The sequence below is a fragment of the Galleria mellonella genome, unplaced genomic scaffold, assembly GCF_026898425.1.
Source record: "Galleria mellonella isolate WM207_F2 unplaced genomic scaffold, CSIRO_AGI_GalMel_v1 utg28, whole genome shotgun sequence".
In the NCBI taxonomy this organism is placed as follows: Eukaryota; Metazoa; Arthropoda; class Insecta; order Lepidoptera; family Pyralidae; genus Galleria; species Galleria mellonella.
This window is the reverse complement of record NW_026442064.1, coordinates 4,597,197-4,614,405: the sequence shown is the minus strand read 5'-3', so window position 1 is coordinate 4,614,405 and position 17,209 is coordinate 4,597,197. Positions and strand designations below refer to the sequence as shown.

Here is a 17,209-nt window from a genome sequence, read left to right as displayed (position 1 = left end):
AAATTCGTCACGCTGAGCCAAATGACCTGCTTTCTTTATCACCCATTATCTCCCACTAGTGCTTCATTATTGTACACCTACTGATATTGTAGATGGGGGTTACCATTCCATTTTCACTCATAAAAAAGTCGCAGTAGAAATATAATTTTAGCTTTAGGGTTATTTTAATTACAGTTGAAATTAAATTCATTCGTATTTGATCATTGTGTTCGGTGATTTATCATAAATAATAATGAATTATTGAATGTGACGGTCAATTTGCTATTCTACATGGACCTTACATGCAGGTAAGTGGGTGATATCTGATAAGTCTATCTCCGTCCTCTCTCTGGGTGCGTGTTTCTTCTCCCTTTGGTGAGCTTGAGGGAGAGGATGAGGGTGTGCACGGGGGTGCGGCGCGGCGGGGCGGCGCGCCGGCGGCGAGCCCAGCTCCGGCGGCGGTGGTAGCTCTGTGTCACCTGCGCACGAATCTTCGTCTGAACTTGACGCTGAAACCATAGAATAATGTTAACTTTTTATGCATTAAGGGCAAACAACTAAAACTTGAAGGCAATTTATGTTCACGTAACAAACTGGCCCGTTCTGTCTACGACTGCAAATCATAGACTAATCTGTAAAGTTATCAGGTATTAAAAACAACATAATGAACTCCCCCAGTTTTATGTCACATAAACATAAACTAGCTCGTTTTGTCTATGAGATTGGTGTCAATTTGATGACCTGCAAATCATAGACTAATTTATAAAATTGTCAGGTTTTAAAAGCACATCATGAATCCCCAGGTGCGGTTAGTGATAGGGAACTAAGATGGACTGTTGACTAATATGTAAATATCTAATTTGTGGTTAAATTAGAAAATTTTTAAAATAATATAAATAAAACTAGTTGACGATTGCTTGTAGAGAAATTCTTTGTTATACCAAATGGTTGAAGTATTTGGACCAAATGATTAAACTATTGCACAAATGCAACTTAGATACTTTAGTCTCTTGTGTTCAACGCTAGCCTTCGGGCAAAATTTTTAATTTCATATTAACAATATTTGCACCATATAGTAACCATACCATAACCATATCAGCCGTTAATTGTTCACCACTGAACATAGACCTTCCTTTATGGGGTTTTGCCAGTTATTGTCATGCAACTAGGTCTTGGTGATATTTTAAGAGAGACGCCACTGCCTATCCTTCGACCATTAATAGGCGACCAAATTGGTCGAGGAATGGGCAGCAGTATCTTAACATCACCAAAGCCTATCAGCGGTTGCCAACATGCCTGCCAAGCGTGGCGACTACTAGCAAAACTCCCAATAGGGCGTGCCCTATGTTCAGCAGTGGACAGTTAACAGCTCTGATAATAATGATGATGATGATGATAAATAATATTTGGATACTAGTCTTAGCGTATTGGTAGCGAAATGAACGGTACAGCAATAAGTATTTGTATTAAGGTTGGGTAATAAATATATAGCAATATCTTTATATTGTAGTAATGATATGTATAGTACATTGTTCCAATAACAGATATATCAATTATCTATATATATATATAGATATTGCTATAGTACAGATATCCAATTTGTACCTCATATAGACAGGCGTGACAGATATATATTTATATTATATTTATCAACATCGTTGACTACATTACATTATTTATAAATTGTCCGGAAACATCCCACCTCGACTTTACACACGCGTATTAGTGAAGAAAATAGGACCAAATCTTCCCTTTTTTTCCCATGAATTTTTAAATATTTTATTTCATACAAACCCCTCCCTACTTCCTTCTTGTTTCCATATTTTCTTACGATTAAAGTCGCAGTTTTATTTTTTGTATATGCCAAAAAACTGTTTGTTGCTTGATAGGTACTTGTCCTATTAGGTTTGTAAATAAGAATTGTTTTAACAACACTTATTTATATATTATACATTTATAATTATAAATCTTACTATTCTAAACAAGAAAGTTTGTAAAAATGTATCTATTGATGTTTTACTATTAAACTAAGCTTAAATGGCTGACCGTTCAATTAGTATGGATGACCACATCATTAAGGTCATGTACTCTTATTGTATAGGTGCATAGGTACCCTTCCTACTCTTTTCACTTTTATTTATGGCGCCAAGCAACTCATTTGCAGACTTGGTTCTTAAATTGTCATATACAATATTTTATCATGTTTTTTTTTATTAAATTTGGTACCTATTTGCTTATTTATATTTATGTATATTTATATAAAAACATAACAATATACGAATACGAACGAAATATTTATAATTTCGATTATTATGCTTCATCTGTACTTATGAGTCCATAAATTTTTGCATGTTCCCCATATAATGAAAATTTTAATGAATATTTTATTAAATACTAGTTTTTACCCGCGTCTACATCTGCGTGACCGGAACCGTGTATTGGCAGGGATAATAAATAACCTTCTCCAAACACATTGCATTATAAAGTTTTAGGAACAGTTATAATATTTTATATATTTTTATTATACTATACATATATTTGTGTATCTTGAATACAAGAATATAAGTTAGTAAGTTTTTAGTAGTAATAGTAGTAATGTATTTAGGTAAATATAATTTCTTAGTAGAAACACCACATTCAATTATGTATCCTCTTTTTATTATACGCATACTGCTTGCTGTTAACTAATGATCCTTACTACCGAGAGTTTGTTGTAAGAGAACTCTTAACGGAATTAAACCCGTCTGTTGTACATCTTTATACAAAATAAATTATAACTATACAATCTTTGTGTAAAGTATAAATAAATAAAATTGCAGTTAGAGACAACTTTAAATATAAAAGGAGGGGGGAGGGGGGATGAGGGGGCGCAGGAGATAGCAGCAGGTAGAATCATAATCAGCAGGGTTAATTTACTTTAATGTGTACAGGTGTCAAAATATTTTGCAAATTGCCATTAGAGGTAAAAAGGAGGACGAATTTGAGAATTTTCTACTAGTTTAAATTCCATTCAGATCGGCTAAGCAGTGAAGGTGCTATAAAGTAACAAACAAACAAACTCACACATAATATTAGTAAGGATTAGTAATTAAGGATATCAAATGTAAAGATTATTGTGTCAATTTCAAAATCAACTTTATTTAAAGTGAAATCATGAACAATATTAAGAATATTTTCTTTGTGTAATAATATGATTTGCAAAAGTAATATTTATAAAGGTAAGTTGAAAATAGCGGTTTTGAATAATATTTACTTATTCTTTTAAAAAAGAAATGAAAAACAAAATTGGTGCCAAACAGGCAAATGTATAGCGTAAAAAAAAGAAATGCCAACGATCATAGACCGTCATTTGCATAAACGTAAAAATTTATTCTAATACTTAAAATATCCCGCTATTAAAGTAGGAAAAGCTGTACGTTTTACCACTTGGTATACAATTAGTAAAATTATCGCGTAAAAAGAAAAAAGTTTTGAAGTAAATCAAAAATGCTAGCGGTTATAGACGCGTCAATATAAATTCTTATATTATTTCTATTATATTATTATTTATTATATAATACACGTTCTTATGTTAATGCATTTTAAGTAATTAGTAACAATAAATTATTATTTATTCTTACTAATTATTTAAAATATCCTGCTATTTAATAGGGGAAGCTGCTGTACCTTTTACCGCTATACCTTGATTATATGAAGTTTTTTGTATTCCTGTATGAAGATAAGAGATAGACAACTCACAAAGATGGGAGGACAAACTTTTTATGAAAAAAGCTTCAATAAAACATATTTAAAAAAAGAAATAAACATATTTAGCCTAGAATGAATAACAAAAACATGTTAATGATTGCTTTCAAGTTGTTATTGCGATTTGGTTATTAAAATATAGACAACTAATATGCCATTAATATTCAATTCTATATTGCCTTTTATTTGTCTTTAAACTGCCTTTGATCAAGATACAACATACGCTGATCAAGGTATATGGCAATGCTGTAAAATAATTAAAAAACCTTTTAAGATGTTAAGCAATAATTTTGTATGTTTCATATTTTGAGTTTAGTAAGTTACTCTTTAAAATACAGCTATATTCCTTAGCATAGGTATCATATTTTTAATGTATTAAATATTTTAATAAAAAAGTATCAAGGTACAACATCTTCACTTACTTTATTCTAATACGTGTTACTAATATAGTAACACTCGATTAAAATCACTAATACATTAGATTATAATTTAAAGCGAATAAAGTCATAAAAAAAATTACATATAAAGTAACATAAATGTAAAGAGTAATAATAACATATAATTTATTCCTTCTTATCTAACTTATTTCCATTTGTTATCACCATATGGATAAAATTATTAATGATCTCAGTTTCATTAATCGGAAGCGTCTTCAAATGTTCCTCAACTGCCTGTAAAATAAGAATAATAAATATTAAATGCAAGTAATGGCCGAGATGATATTATTATATCAGCAATTACTTGCAATTAATATTTATATATTTATCTTATCATCACTGATAATATAAATATACAAAAAAAAGACTTACACATATAAATTAAAAAAATACTAAAAAGTATGTCTTACATTAACCAATCGAGCTTTATTCCATCCACGTCCTGCCCGAATATTGTAATAGCTTTTATACCGCCTTAATGTTTTCACAGTTAGCAAGTGCATGTTTATTTCAGGCGAACGCATTCTCTTTTTATTGTTGCGTTTATATTCTATTTTGGCAATTTGTAATATATCTCTGTGATAATTACACATGTTTGTGTGTCTGGCCTGCAAAAAAAGATATATCCATATTTCATTATCTTGAATAGAATAAAGCACATACTTTAAAATTGTTATAGTAGTGAAAAATTAATACCTTTGGATTAAGACGTAGATTGAGATTTTGATCGGTGATTAGCCTCACTATTCGCCTGCCGTAAACTGCACTGCCCGCGAACTGTTTGCAATGCTTGTCGTCATCCATGAGACAACATTTCAGTACCACATTACGCTTAGATTTCTTGCCGGTCATTATGTACGAACTTATAAAACTATATGTATAACAAATTAATTGATCTTCTATGTAGACCACGCACCAGGCGAGCGTGGAAATTTCGATGTATTCACAAATAATCACAATTGGAGTTATGATTTTCAATAACACTGATCTTTTCTAATGCTTACGTCAATTTTTAGTACATGAACACAGGCTATTCAGTTATTATACTTCGACCCCGTTTTAATTACAATAGTTCTTCGATATAACAGGTACACAGAAATGTTCGATAGTATTTCCAAATCATGTTATCTTGAAATTATCCGTTTCCAATGATGTATTCACTTGCTTCATTCAAATTAGAACAAGATCATTTATTTTTTCAATCAATAATTTATAAAACATAACCACGGGTGCCGTGGACAGGAATAGGATAAGACAAAAGACTTTCGCATCGACCGATTGCGGCAATCACCATTTGATTTATAATTGTAAATGTAGGTATTTGTATATAACATGCTAAGTATGTACTATACACCTTCAATTATTTTAATTTGCTTTTTTGACAATTATTGCATTTTATTTATTCTGTATATGTCGTTAAAGTCGACTTTAAAATTATAATACAATTTTTACAATATATATTTATATCACTAGAAATATCTTATTACCGTAAATATATTTATCGGTTTCGCAAAACAAAATGTTGAATTGTCAAGAGTAAAAGGGTCAGGTGTGACTTCAAATCACTCGCCGAGGGTTCCGTACTTGCAATAGTTTTTAAAAAGTTTATTTATTTTATATGTTTTTGTACATAAATTTTTAATATGGATATTAGGTTATAACGAAAATGTATACAAGCGGACTTATCATTAAAAGGGATTTCTTCAACTTTTACCCGAAAGAATAAAATATCTATAGAATTTGTATATGATGCAGACAGGTAGAAATAAAATTGTATTAAATAAAAGTGTATTATTTTTAGACAACGTTTGTTTGTTTTGTTCCCTTTAAACAACAATTATTTGAATATGTTGGACACTCGTTAACAATAACTAAAACACACAAAGAAAGAAACTAAGAGAAATAAATTATTACAAGATGAATGGACGTATTATAATCTTGCAATTACCATAACATACAAAAAAACCAAACAACATACGAGTAAAATTTTTTAAATGTAAGTAATAACTCCTTATTGTATTTTTAAATATTTTATAACGTTTGTAAAAATACATAAAAATTAGTTTAAAAATGTCCAAATGAAACCCGTTCATATGATACCCCATAGAGACCAGTAGGCCAATTTTTTAATTTTAAGTATCCATTTAAAACATCCTAGCAAAAAATAAATAAATAAAAATATTCCAACCTCCGAATTGATAGCATTAATAGTTGCTGAGATATGACGCTGTGATAGACGGTTGGACAGACAGTCGCACCATAAGGGTTCCTTTAGTACGGAACCCTAAACATGGAAACAGTTTAGCTTGTAATTTAGCGTATGTCAAAATGAGCAGTGTTGTACCCTCAAGCAGCGCTATTTGTTCGCTCACTCTTTCGTTTCAACGTAACATTGCCCGCATACCCAACCTTATGCAGTACGCATAACACATATTTTAGTTCAGCAAACGATAAGATCAGAACAGTATACAATATTTAATTGAATTTTAATTTATTTACAATTTTATTAACCAGCAAAATTGTTTTTTTTTCTTTTTTTTTTTGTTAGTGGTAATAAAGATTATTTATCTATCCATCTATCTATTTATGCATTAATTCCCAAGGAACTACTGGGGTGAATGTGTCCAAACGCAATGTGACAACGTAGCTATATCTGTATTATTAATAATAAATTAAACAAATTTACTAAGAATAATAAATGAAAGACCGCTTTAACAATATTTTTTATGTAAAACTTTATTTCAGTCTATACATTCTGTGGGCTGAGATACCTCTGTCTCAGATCTGAGAAGTCTATTGCTGGCAATATACCCTATCAGGTAGACTTCCACACGGTTCCACCTGAAAATTATCTTGGATAATTCTTTATCGGCATGTCTATGTGTGTTTATGAAGTTATTACTTTTTATTTCAGAGCAATATGTACTTGTTTATGTTGTTTTAGTTAATCGGTTCAAAATTAACGAAGGTGTATGCATCTATCTGTATGTGTATCTATAGTGTATGTATCTATAGACAAAAAAAATATTAGGTAAATCTTGTCAAAACTGAAGATTCCAGGATCAAACACTAATAAACAGCGAGGAAACAAAATTTATTGTAGACCTTTCTTACAAAGCAAAATGAAACCGATTTTATTACATTTTATATTCTCACTGGCATCACATAAGTGTGCTATATTTCAAACTAAGCGATGTTAGCAAGCACTTCAGCCATCTAACCTTTTTAGGAACCACAAATACATTAACGAAGGAAGTTGAAAGGTTGCAAATATAATACAATGTGGGATTTAATTATCCAATAATTAATTACACTAGTATGATGTGATTAATCTTAGATAATTAAAAATACATTTGATACACCATATTCCGTAGCACGTATCCATTTTCGAGAGCTTAAACACCGATGTACGGGTATCGCATCAATGTTCAATTATATCTCGCCCGCCTTCGCTTACGTATTAAGTGCATGCTCTAATCCTTATGTTACGAACTACATTTTGTATTACCAGAGTGTACTCTATCCTAATAGAATATAACAGAATACGCTACCCCTTCCTTTCCGTGGATGTCGTGAGACGCGACTAAAGGAATTTAATAGTCGATGAATGGGCAGCTTAAAATATCACCAAAGTCTAACTGCGGTTGCAAACTCGCCCGCCAACCGTGGCAATTACTGGGAAAGCCCTTATGAGGGAGGCCCTAGGAGGATTATTTTAAGAGGGACGCTGCTTCTCATTCCTTAACTATTAAGTTCCTTTAATCGCCTTTTACAACACCCACGTGAAAGGAAGGGGTGGCCTATTCTATGCTGGGACCACACGGCGAGCTGTATATTAAGTTAATGTTATTTATTTATAAATGTAAAAAAAATATTTGATAATTATAATTGGTACAAATTAATATTGTTAGAATTTTGTGTGGGCTCTGGTTGCCTTTATTAAAGAAATTATTATTATATGTGTTATTATTAATTGTAATAAACACACTAAAGGTCCAACTGGTGCAGTGTCATCTATAAATGAACACCACTATGGATTCCAGATTTGTGATGTTTATGGTACTTCGTACACGTCTATCAAGCGTGGTCAAACTACCCTATGTACAGTAGTGGACAGTTAACGGCTTATATAATAATAATTTAATAAATAGTACTTCTTATATATTACTATTCTTTACGATTAAGGTGCCTCCATACTCTGTAATTAGACTGCCATATACATTCAATATACAATAAACAGTCATGCAAGCACAACTGCTAAGCGCCGGAAACACGAGTGGTATAGAGGTATCAAAAAGAAAACTTTTGTGCCGTTTCTCTTTCATAACTCAGTCATATTTCTTTTCAACCGACTTTCATAAATAAAGATTGTGTCCCACAAAAAATCTAACCTCAGTTGTGACAAAACCAGTTATTTTGACCTAAAAACAAAATTACTGATTTGCTGTTCTACCATGAAATGAAATTCCGAAATTTCGGGCTCAATTTCGTGTTTTTGTTCGTACCGAAATCGAACCAGTGAATGGAGCTTAACGTTTCGTTCATCATAAATCCTATCCTAATAGTCCACAGGAACGATATTTAAACATTTTTAATAATTTGAAACGGCATGTATTATGTAATTTTAACATCAAATTTCTGTTTCGTTCGTCCCCGAAATTTCGGAAAATATTTCATGGTAGGCCCTCAGATTTTAAAAAAGTTTCTATGGAACCAATCTTACAGACAGCATAGCCTTTCAGATAAGAAAAAAAAAAACAGAATTTTACAAAACTGTTTAGAACTGACGGAGTTATGAGGTAACAAACATAAAATAAATAACGCCGAATTGAGAACCTACTAAACTGTAAAACATTTTGGAAAATTCTTTGTTTTCCTGCATGGACATACTCACAGATTAATCCCGTATAAATTTTATCAAAATCGGTTTAATAGTTTAGTTTTTAAACCAAAATAACTTAGTTTAGCCACAACTGAAGTAGGTCTTTTTTGTGGATTAAATTTTTTTTTATTTTGGGCATTAAACCCTCTACTATAACATATTACATACGTAAAACAGAATAAACTGAATTAATTATTAATAAATCAATTAACTCGGCACTGTCATATTCATGTTATATTCTGGTACATATTATTCATTCAACAAACCTTATTCTGTACCAATGTTACATTTAATCACATAAGCATTTCATGAACCGAAATGGAGTGAAAATCATAAAATTGCCCTTATTACTGTTATGTAAAAGTGATATTTGTATGTTGCAGGCAATTATTTATGTTCAGAAAATACTTCGTTCGTGTCATCAGTTTACGGGAATACGCTTCAAATAGATTTTAATATTTCGACATGCATTTATTAAATATATGTAACGAGAATTAATTATATTTGTCATTAGATATATTTATGATCGTATTTTCTTAAAATACACTAGCGACCCGCTCCGGCTACAGACGGTTTTTTTTAGATAAAAGACAACCCATGTTACTCACTAATAATGCAGCTTTCTATAGGTTACAGATTTTTTAAATCGGTTATAGAATAGAAAAAAATGTTTATTGTGAGCTATTATTATTATTAGTATTTCAGCCGTTAACTGTCCACTGCTGAACATAAGCCTTCTCCATAAGGAGAGTTTGGCCAGTACTTGCCTCGCTTGGCAGGCGGGTTGGCAACCGCAGTTAGGCTTTTAAAGATGTTTTAAGAAGGACGCTGCTATCTTTCTCTCATCCTCCTTTAGTAGCCTTTTATGACGCCCACGGAAAAGAAAGGGGTAGCTTATTCTATGCCGGGACCACAGCGCGAGCTGTACATTATAATAATTCATAAGATGTTCATGACGTCTTAAAGAAAATTTACTAAGCCTACCCATACGTCGGACATACAATACAATTAAGTCGTCATTAAACTTCAGGACAGAATAAAATACAACAATCAACAGCAATAAATTCACACATGGTCACAAATACAATATATTTATGATTATTTTATATATTAATTGAATTAATTATAATGTCAACAAAAAAAGTCTAGAAGCAAATAATTCATTGTTCAAATTGTATAAAGCATTTTCACCTAACCATTTTTTTTTTAAATAATTTTAATTTAGTATTGCATTATTCTTTTAATTTTTTTGGTAAATTATTATAAATTTTGTTATATAGTTTTTAAGCTTATCCATTAGAAACAAAAAAGTATACAAAAAATCAAATCTTTTCTTTTCATAATATTAGTTCCGATTATATGGAACACTTTGATTTTACAGCTGTTTAATACACACTTTCAACATTCGATCGATTCGATGGTGGATTCAATCTCAGCATCATTCCAGATTAGCATTCCTTCTATTCTTTATCTTTTATTGTACACAAGCATAGTGATAAAAACATTTAATTTTAAACGTAATGTAAAAAGGCGAGCCGATTTCTAATAAGAGATTCCTTCTAGCAAACCTTTTCATGTGAACTAAATTGTTGTTTGAAAATAAAAAAAAAAGGCAGTAATTAATTATTCATGACCGTAGGAAAGATTTCGCATAGATCTGAGCGTTTTCTATTCTATGTATATAAATATATAGTATAAATGCCGCAAGTGTCATAGGGACCTTTGGGTCGGGTACGGATTATGAATACGACTGATCATAAATTTTTTTTTTTGTATATATTTATAAAATAATAAAATATACAGTATTTTTTCCAACAGCTGTTTAGCTTCAATACAAGCTCTATCAAGTTAATGACCAGAGGGTTAACCATATAATAAAATTACAAATTTTCGGACTCAATTTCTTGTTTCTGTTCATACTGAAATCGGCCTAGTAAAATGAGCTTAAAATTTTGTTCATCATAAATCCTACCAGAATAGTAAAAAAAGAAAGATATTTTAATATTTTTAAACGTATGTATTATGTAACTTTAATATCAAAATTGTGTTTCGTTTGGCCACGAAATTTCAGAAAATATTTCATGGTAGGCATTTGGCAGTGGCTATTTAATAGCTTAGTATTACAGACAGACTTATTTTCTATATAAAGTAATAATATCTACAACACATTTTAATCTTCGCGTGTAATTTCAATATCAGTGTTTCAAATATTGATTTCCATTTCTCGGAACGGACGATGACTACCCGGACTGTTATACATACGTTGACGTGTAAAACTACTCTGAGCTGTGCGGGTGACAGCAAACATATTGGGCAATTCCAATAATCAATGTTGTATTTTGTTATATTCATTAATTATGACGTAGTAATTTTTTTATCGATTTACTAATTTATTGGTTGGACCGACAAGAGGAAACTCTTAAATGAAAATGAATGAACTAATTTATTACCCACGCAATGCTATAATACGTAGAGAACAATACAAGAGATTCTAGAAATCAAATTGAATGTGATATTTATATATATTTTTTATCTAAATTGCTGATATCTGTACCAAGTATGTTATATTGGAAACAAGTATCGCATTATTTTGTTCTTGCGTCAATTATTACAAAATCAGATCTTTGAGGGGTCATAATTCTTTATATATATATTAAATTTCGTGTCATGCGGTGTTTGTGGTTGCACTCCTGCAAAACAGCTCGATCGATTTTTATGGCATTTTTATGTATATTTGTCAGCTATGAGAATAGGTCGTAAATTATATTTCATACCATTAGATTATTACGGTGTCTTTACCCAGAAAAAATAATTTATATGACACAACAGCGTTTGAGTTCCGGTATCCTAGTCTACACGTAAAGCAACGCATGAGAGGTTGAGTGTGAGTTCACTCAGCGGGATAAAAAGTAGCATATTTATATTATATATTATACTATATTAGTTTTATTGTATAAATTGAATAAAAACTAAGATTTATTCATGGTCATACGTTGTTTACTGTTAGGAACATTTATTTAATTTTATTGTTCACAACACACTTTTATTTAAATTATTCAAATAATTTTCGATTTCGTTTTTTAAATACATTACAGTTGATAGCTTACTATCTCATTTTCAACGATTAAACATTCGATATGAAACTCGTATCCATTAAAAACATTACAGAAAGATAAGAGATTGACAATATTGACCATTTTTATTTTTATTTTGAATAAAAGTCCTAATTACAATTTATGATTACAAGAGTAAACAATTTCATAATTATAATAAAGTAATAGTTCAGATGAGAACATTTTACGAAAATCGTTTCAGGTCATGAAATACAGTTTGTAAAAGTCTTTATTACAATGTTAGATTTACGACAAAATCCTTTACCATAAATACCAGTAGAACTCTAATTTAAGATTTGTGATTTTATATAATTAAATTAATATAAAATAAATACTTTGTGATTATTATTTTTTTATTTTATTATACAAATATATTGTATACATACATAATATTTTGATTTGGGACCAGAACTGAGAACTTGCTTCTCGAATTAATGAGAAAAAGGTTTTATATAAATCAATGCCGTGTGATCTCACATGCCGCATATAATGAGCAAGGGGTGCCCTTCGGTTCGGGGGTGTCGTAAAAGACTAGTCAGTGAACTTAATTGTCAAGAAATAAGCAACAGCGTCCCTCTTAAAACAAAAAGCCTAAATACGATTGTCAACCAGTTCGCCAAGCGTGGCAACTACTGGTAAATCTCCCGGTATACGTGAGGCCTATGTTTAACAGCTGACGGTTAACGGCTGATAGGATAATAATTAAATGAGAATTTATTATTTTGTATTATACTCGTAAATAACGCTGTATTTCAGAAATTTGTGAAATCAATGGTACAATAAATCATTTACGTTTTTTTTTATAGCACAAGAGGCACACGAGCATGCGGGTTACCTGACGGTATGTGATTACCGCCACACAAAAGCACCCGCTGAACAATTTCAGGTGTGATTTTAGAACATATTTTTTATTATAGACATTTGATTATAGACATTTAGGACAGAATATGCTGTTTTCTTGAAAGTTATGCAAAAACCGACTTAGATTTTAATGAAAATAAGTTATTACGAAAATAAATATATAACGGTCATAAATTCCGAAGTAAAGCAAAAAAGATATTTATGTGTAGCGAGATCTTAGACCCAGTTGTTTCTTAAATTATTTCGTAAATGTGTTGGTGTAAAGATAATACTTACAGAGGTCGTGTCTCTCTCTATCGGGGCTTTTGGCCATCATTGAGGTCCTTTTCGAGGGCATCGGCAGCGAGGGTTTGGGCCGGTTCTGCATTTCGGCCAGCGCTTGTTGCACTGCCTCCTGCCTCACTTCTGTAATGTACAGTCAATGTTAGATCATAATAAATAATAATAATAATACTATTAAACATCAAACAGCGCCATCTAGTTATAAAATTATAATCTGCTCGATGACATCGAAACTATCAGTATGTTTTCCAGCGAGTGTACTATCAGATTAATTGAATATTTTCTCCAAAGAAACGTGGGTTGGAAAATGAATTTGTGCCTACCATACTAACATGCATGCTATAAAGACTCCAAGCTTTTTGTATTTTTCGACTCATGTTTCTTTCGAGAAGAACGACCAGTTTCATTGATAGAACACTCACTAAATAGAACGCTAATGATTTATTATTCCATCACAGAATGGAATATCTATAGAGATATTGGAAACCAATAGATTAAAATCATATTTCTAAAAAAACATTCATTTTTAATTATACATTATAACTAAAAAAAAAAAAAATACTGGTTTTCACACAATATTATATATGTATAATTTCAATTAGTTTACCGGTTTTGATAATATTCTTATGGGACCGATCTGTAAATATACTTTCAGATAAATAACATTTCAAATCGGTTTATAACTAACGATTATTAGGTAATGAATAAAAAAACTAATGAAGTAAGTTAAAAATTAAGTACATTTCTTTTGTCAAAGGATAGAATGCTTAAACTACTATAAACATACATCATACATGTTTGAATGTTACGGGGATTAAAGCTGCACAACTCAGAACCAGGGTCCTGTATTTATATTAAAATATTTGTCTATTGCTAGTCCTAGTTCTTGGAGTTGGCTACTCATAACAGTGCCGTGAGTGGCTTAGTATATTTATGATAATATTCATGCTGTTATTACCACTTTCAACGAGTAGTCGGGTTGTTTGCAATTTTTAGCATAATAAAAATAGTACCTACTGCAAAAAAAAAGTTTTTTTTTTTTTATACAACTTAGAATGGCAAACAAGCTGACAGTCCACCTGATGGAAAGTTATAACCGTCGCCTATAGACATGAGCAGTACCATGGACATAACAGAGTAACAGACAATATGGACAATAAAAGAGTAGAGACAAACAAACTATTTTTCACGTTTATAATATTAGTAAGGATCGTAATCCATGGAAATGTTTATATATATATATATATATATAAACATATATATATATATATATATATATATATATATATATATATATATATATATATATATATATATATATATATATATATATATATATATGTGATAACTTTATCCGCCATAAATGGCCAGAGGAATCCAATATATTGGTGGCGGTATCCATGTCTATTTTGTAATAGTAAAAAGAAAGATATAATGAAAATCATGCTCATATAATGAAAAAATAAAAGTAGATAACATAGCACTTATTAATAAACGATTAAGCACTGAAATAATATATTTAAGCATGCAACTTAGTTGAGTTATATTTGAAAATGATATGCAAGTTATGAAGACACAGAATATAGTTCTTTATCAAATTATAATTTGCTATTTTAAAAATTTTAGCCTTAATTTGTGGTTTATACCACGAATAAAGGCGAAAATCTTTGACATTGATTGTCGTACATTGCATAGTGATTAGGTCGTAGCGCTGTAATATGACATCTGACAATAGGCATACAAATAATGACGCAGTATAGACATTAAACATAATAACAAACCATGAAAATAATTACAATAACCATCCTGAATAATAAATGTTCAGTCACAAAAAAAAAAAAACAAGACAACAACGTTCATGATTATATTTAAGTTGAATTTGAATCATCAAGTCTTAGATCGTTTTCCTTATCAATAGTAGAGGTTTTTTTTGTACAATTTAGAATGGCAAACAAGCTGACGGCCCACCTGATGGAAAGTGGTAACCGTCGCCTATAGACATGAGCAATACCGTGGACATAACAGAGTATACTGTTTCGCCCATGATACCTCCCATGCGTTGCCATTCCTGAGGATTCAGATGTTATTCCTCTGTACTCTGTAAATTCACGCCATATCCCACCCTTCAAACCGAAACTTTTGTACAAATATATAGCAATATCAAAGTGGGTAATATATAGCAATATTTATATATTTTAGTTACAATATCTATATATTGGCTCAATAATAGATATATTAAATATCGGTTTATCAATAAATAATATTAAAAAGAAGAACAACATTGAAATTAACATAGATATCAGACCGGTATGAGCGATACCGAAATAGGTATGGATTTTTTTCCGTCATCAATCTGCAGAAGAAGTCGATATATGGATATCAGAAAGGTACTGATAAGACTCATGCCTAATCAATAGTATAGACCAGCGGTCAGCAACCAGCGGCCCGTGGCCTGTTTTGTGACACTTTCATTTACAAAACTTTTATTTTTATTTCAGCGGTTACAACTTCTTCATTTTTCCAACAAAATGTTTTTGTATTTTTATTACCACCGATATAGACCGATTATCAAAATTATGAACAAGTGCGGTCCGTCTTTAGTTTACTTTGCTACTAAGTGACCTTAGCTTGCCAAAAGGTTGCCGATCCCTGGTGTAGACCATACGTTATAATACGATGGCCATATCTGAGTTCTATTTATGAGTATATAACATGAACTACAAACAAGTTAAAGGCCCATCTAATGGCAAATAACCGTCGTATATACATATAAACAACAAAACCGTGGATATCACAGAAAATACTTTATATATATATATATATATATATATATATATATATATATATATATATATATATATATATATATATATATATATATATATATATGACATGCATGCATAGTATGATATGAAATTATTATTAAGCTACTTTTGAAAATACCTACAAAGTCCTCTTCACAATTTATTTTACAATTTAATTTTACATTCGGCTGCATCCATAGAGAGATTCTCTATGGATGCAGCCGAATGTAAAATACGGTAAAGTAAGAGTGAGTGCAATCGAGTCTATATTACGTTGAAATTCTATACACTTCAAATATGAAGTGCTCATCTTATTATAGTTGTTAGAATATTAACTTGTAAAACGAGCCTGTAACGAATATAAGAGATTATACCTTCATTTTATTGCAAAAGTGTGGACGTGATAACATTTTATTAGCGAAGATATTAAAATATGAACATGGATGGATATAAAGGAAGGGGAGGACCAAATGAACAGTGAACGGATTGTGTGAAATATGATATGCATAAAAGAGAGATAAGTCCAGGCATGAAGGTTGATATATTCTAGCGGAAGAGCAAGACGTATTGCATCAATTCTAACTTTTTGTGATACAAAGTTTAGTGAGGCCTTTATTTATATAACTAAAAAATGCTATCTTCCGACTGATTCAACATGTGTAAAAATCTCAAAACAGAAAATCAAAACACTAAAAATAGGCCCTCCTTCTTTTCTGTGAAGATCGTGAAAGACGACTAAGGGAAGTTAATGGGCGAGAAATGAACAGCAACGTTCCTTTTTAAACATCACCAAGTCCTAACTGTGGTTGCTAGCCTGCCTGCCAAGCGTGGAGACTATTTGGCAAAATCCCTCAATAGGGGAAGTCCTATATTGAATAGCGGAAAGTTAATAGCTGATATGATGAATAAATACATTTTAGTACTGTAATGTCCTTAGAGTCTTAAGTCTTGAATAGACAGCTGCATAATTACAAGTACGCATTAACCTGAAATATTGACAATATCCTTAATGGAATCTGTTCCCTTTAAGATCAATCATTCGATAAATTGATCGAGTAGTTTGCGGAAGTCAGACCGCAATTAGAATGCCCGGTGTTATTATCAAAG

The 17,209-nt window shown here is 30.9% G+C and overlaps 2 protein-coding genes across 5 annotated transcripts in view; both read right to left on the bottom strand.

The window, feature by feature from the left end:
• Nucleotides 1-17,209, bottom strand: part of LOC113520341 (disco-interacting protein 2) — a 146,772-nt gene that overhangs the window by 38,856 nt on the left and 90,707 nt on the right. For all 4 annotated transcript variants that reach the window (XM_031911431.2, XM_052895475.1, XM_026905656.3 and 1 more), the window contains 2 exons: nucleotides 13,293-13,421; nucleotides 282-488 (listed from right to left, as the gene is read on the bottom strand). In XM_031911431.2, coding sequence (XP_031767291.1) covers nucleotides 282-488; nucleotides 13,293-13,421 — 336 coding nt within the window. The remainder of the gene's footprint in view (nucleotides 1-281; nucleotides 489-13,292; nucleotides 13,422-17,209) is intronic.
• LOC116413277 (histone deacetylase complex subunit SAP30 homolog) lies at nucleotides 2,813-5,565 on the bottom strand. Its single transcript, XM_031911433.2, has 3 exons — nucleotides 4,857-5,565; nucleotides 4,571-4,768; nucleotides 2,813-4,394 (listed from the first exon to the last, which is right to left on the bottom strand). Exons 1-3 carry the CDS (start codon nucleotides 5,010-5,012, stop codon nucleotides 4,287-4,289), a joined length of 462 nt encoding a protein of 153 aa, XP_031767293.2. The 5' UTR covers nucleotides 5,013-5,565; the 3' UTR covers nucleotides 2,813-4,286.

Bases quoted from the DNA above. Each gene is read 5' to 3' on its own strand.
- LOC116413277 (XM_031911433.2), bottom strand. From the start codon at position 5,012: ATGACCGGCAAGAAATCTAAGCGTAATGTGGTACTGAAATGTTGTCTC. The intron at 4,769-4,856 runs GTATTAATTTTT...CTTTTTTTGCAG, and splicing joins ATCTACGTCTTAATCCAAAG to GCCAGACACACAAACATGTG. The intron at 4,395-4,570 runs GTAAGACATACT...CTTATTTTACAG, and splicing joins ATAAAGCTCGATTGGTTAAT to GCAGTTGAGGAACATTTGAA.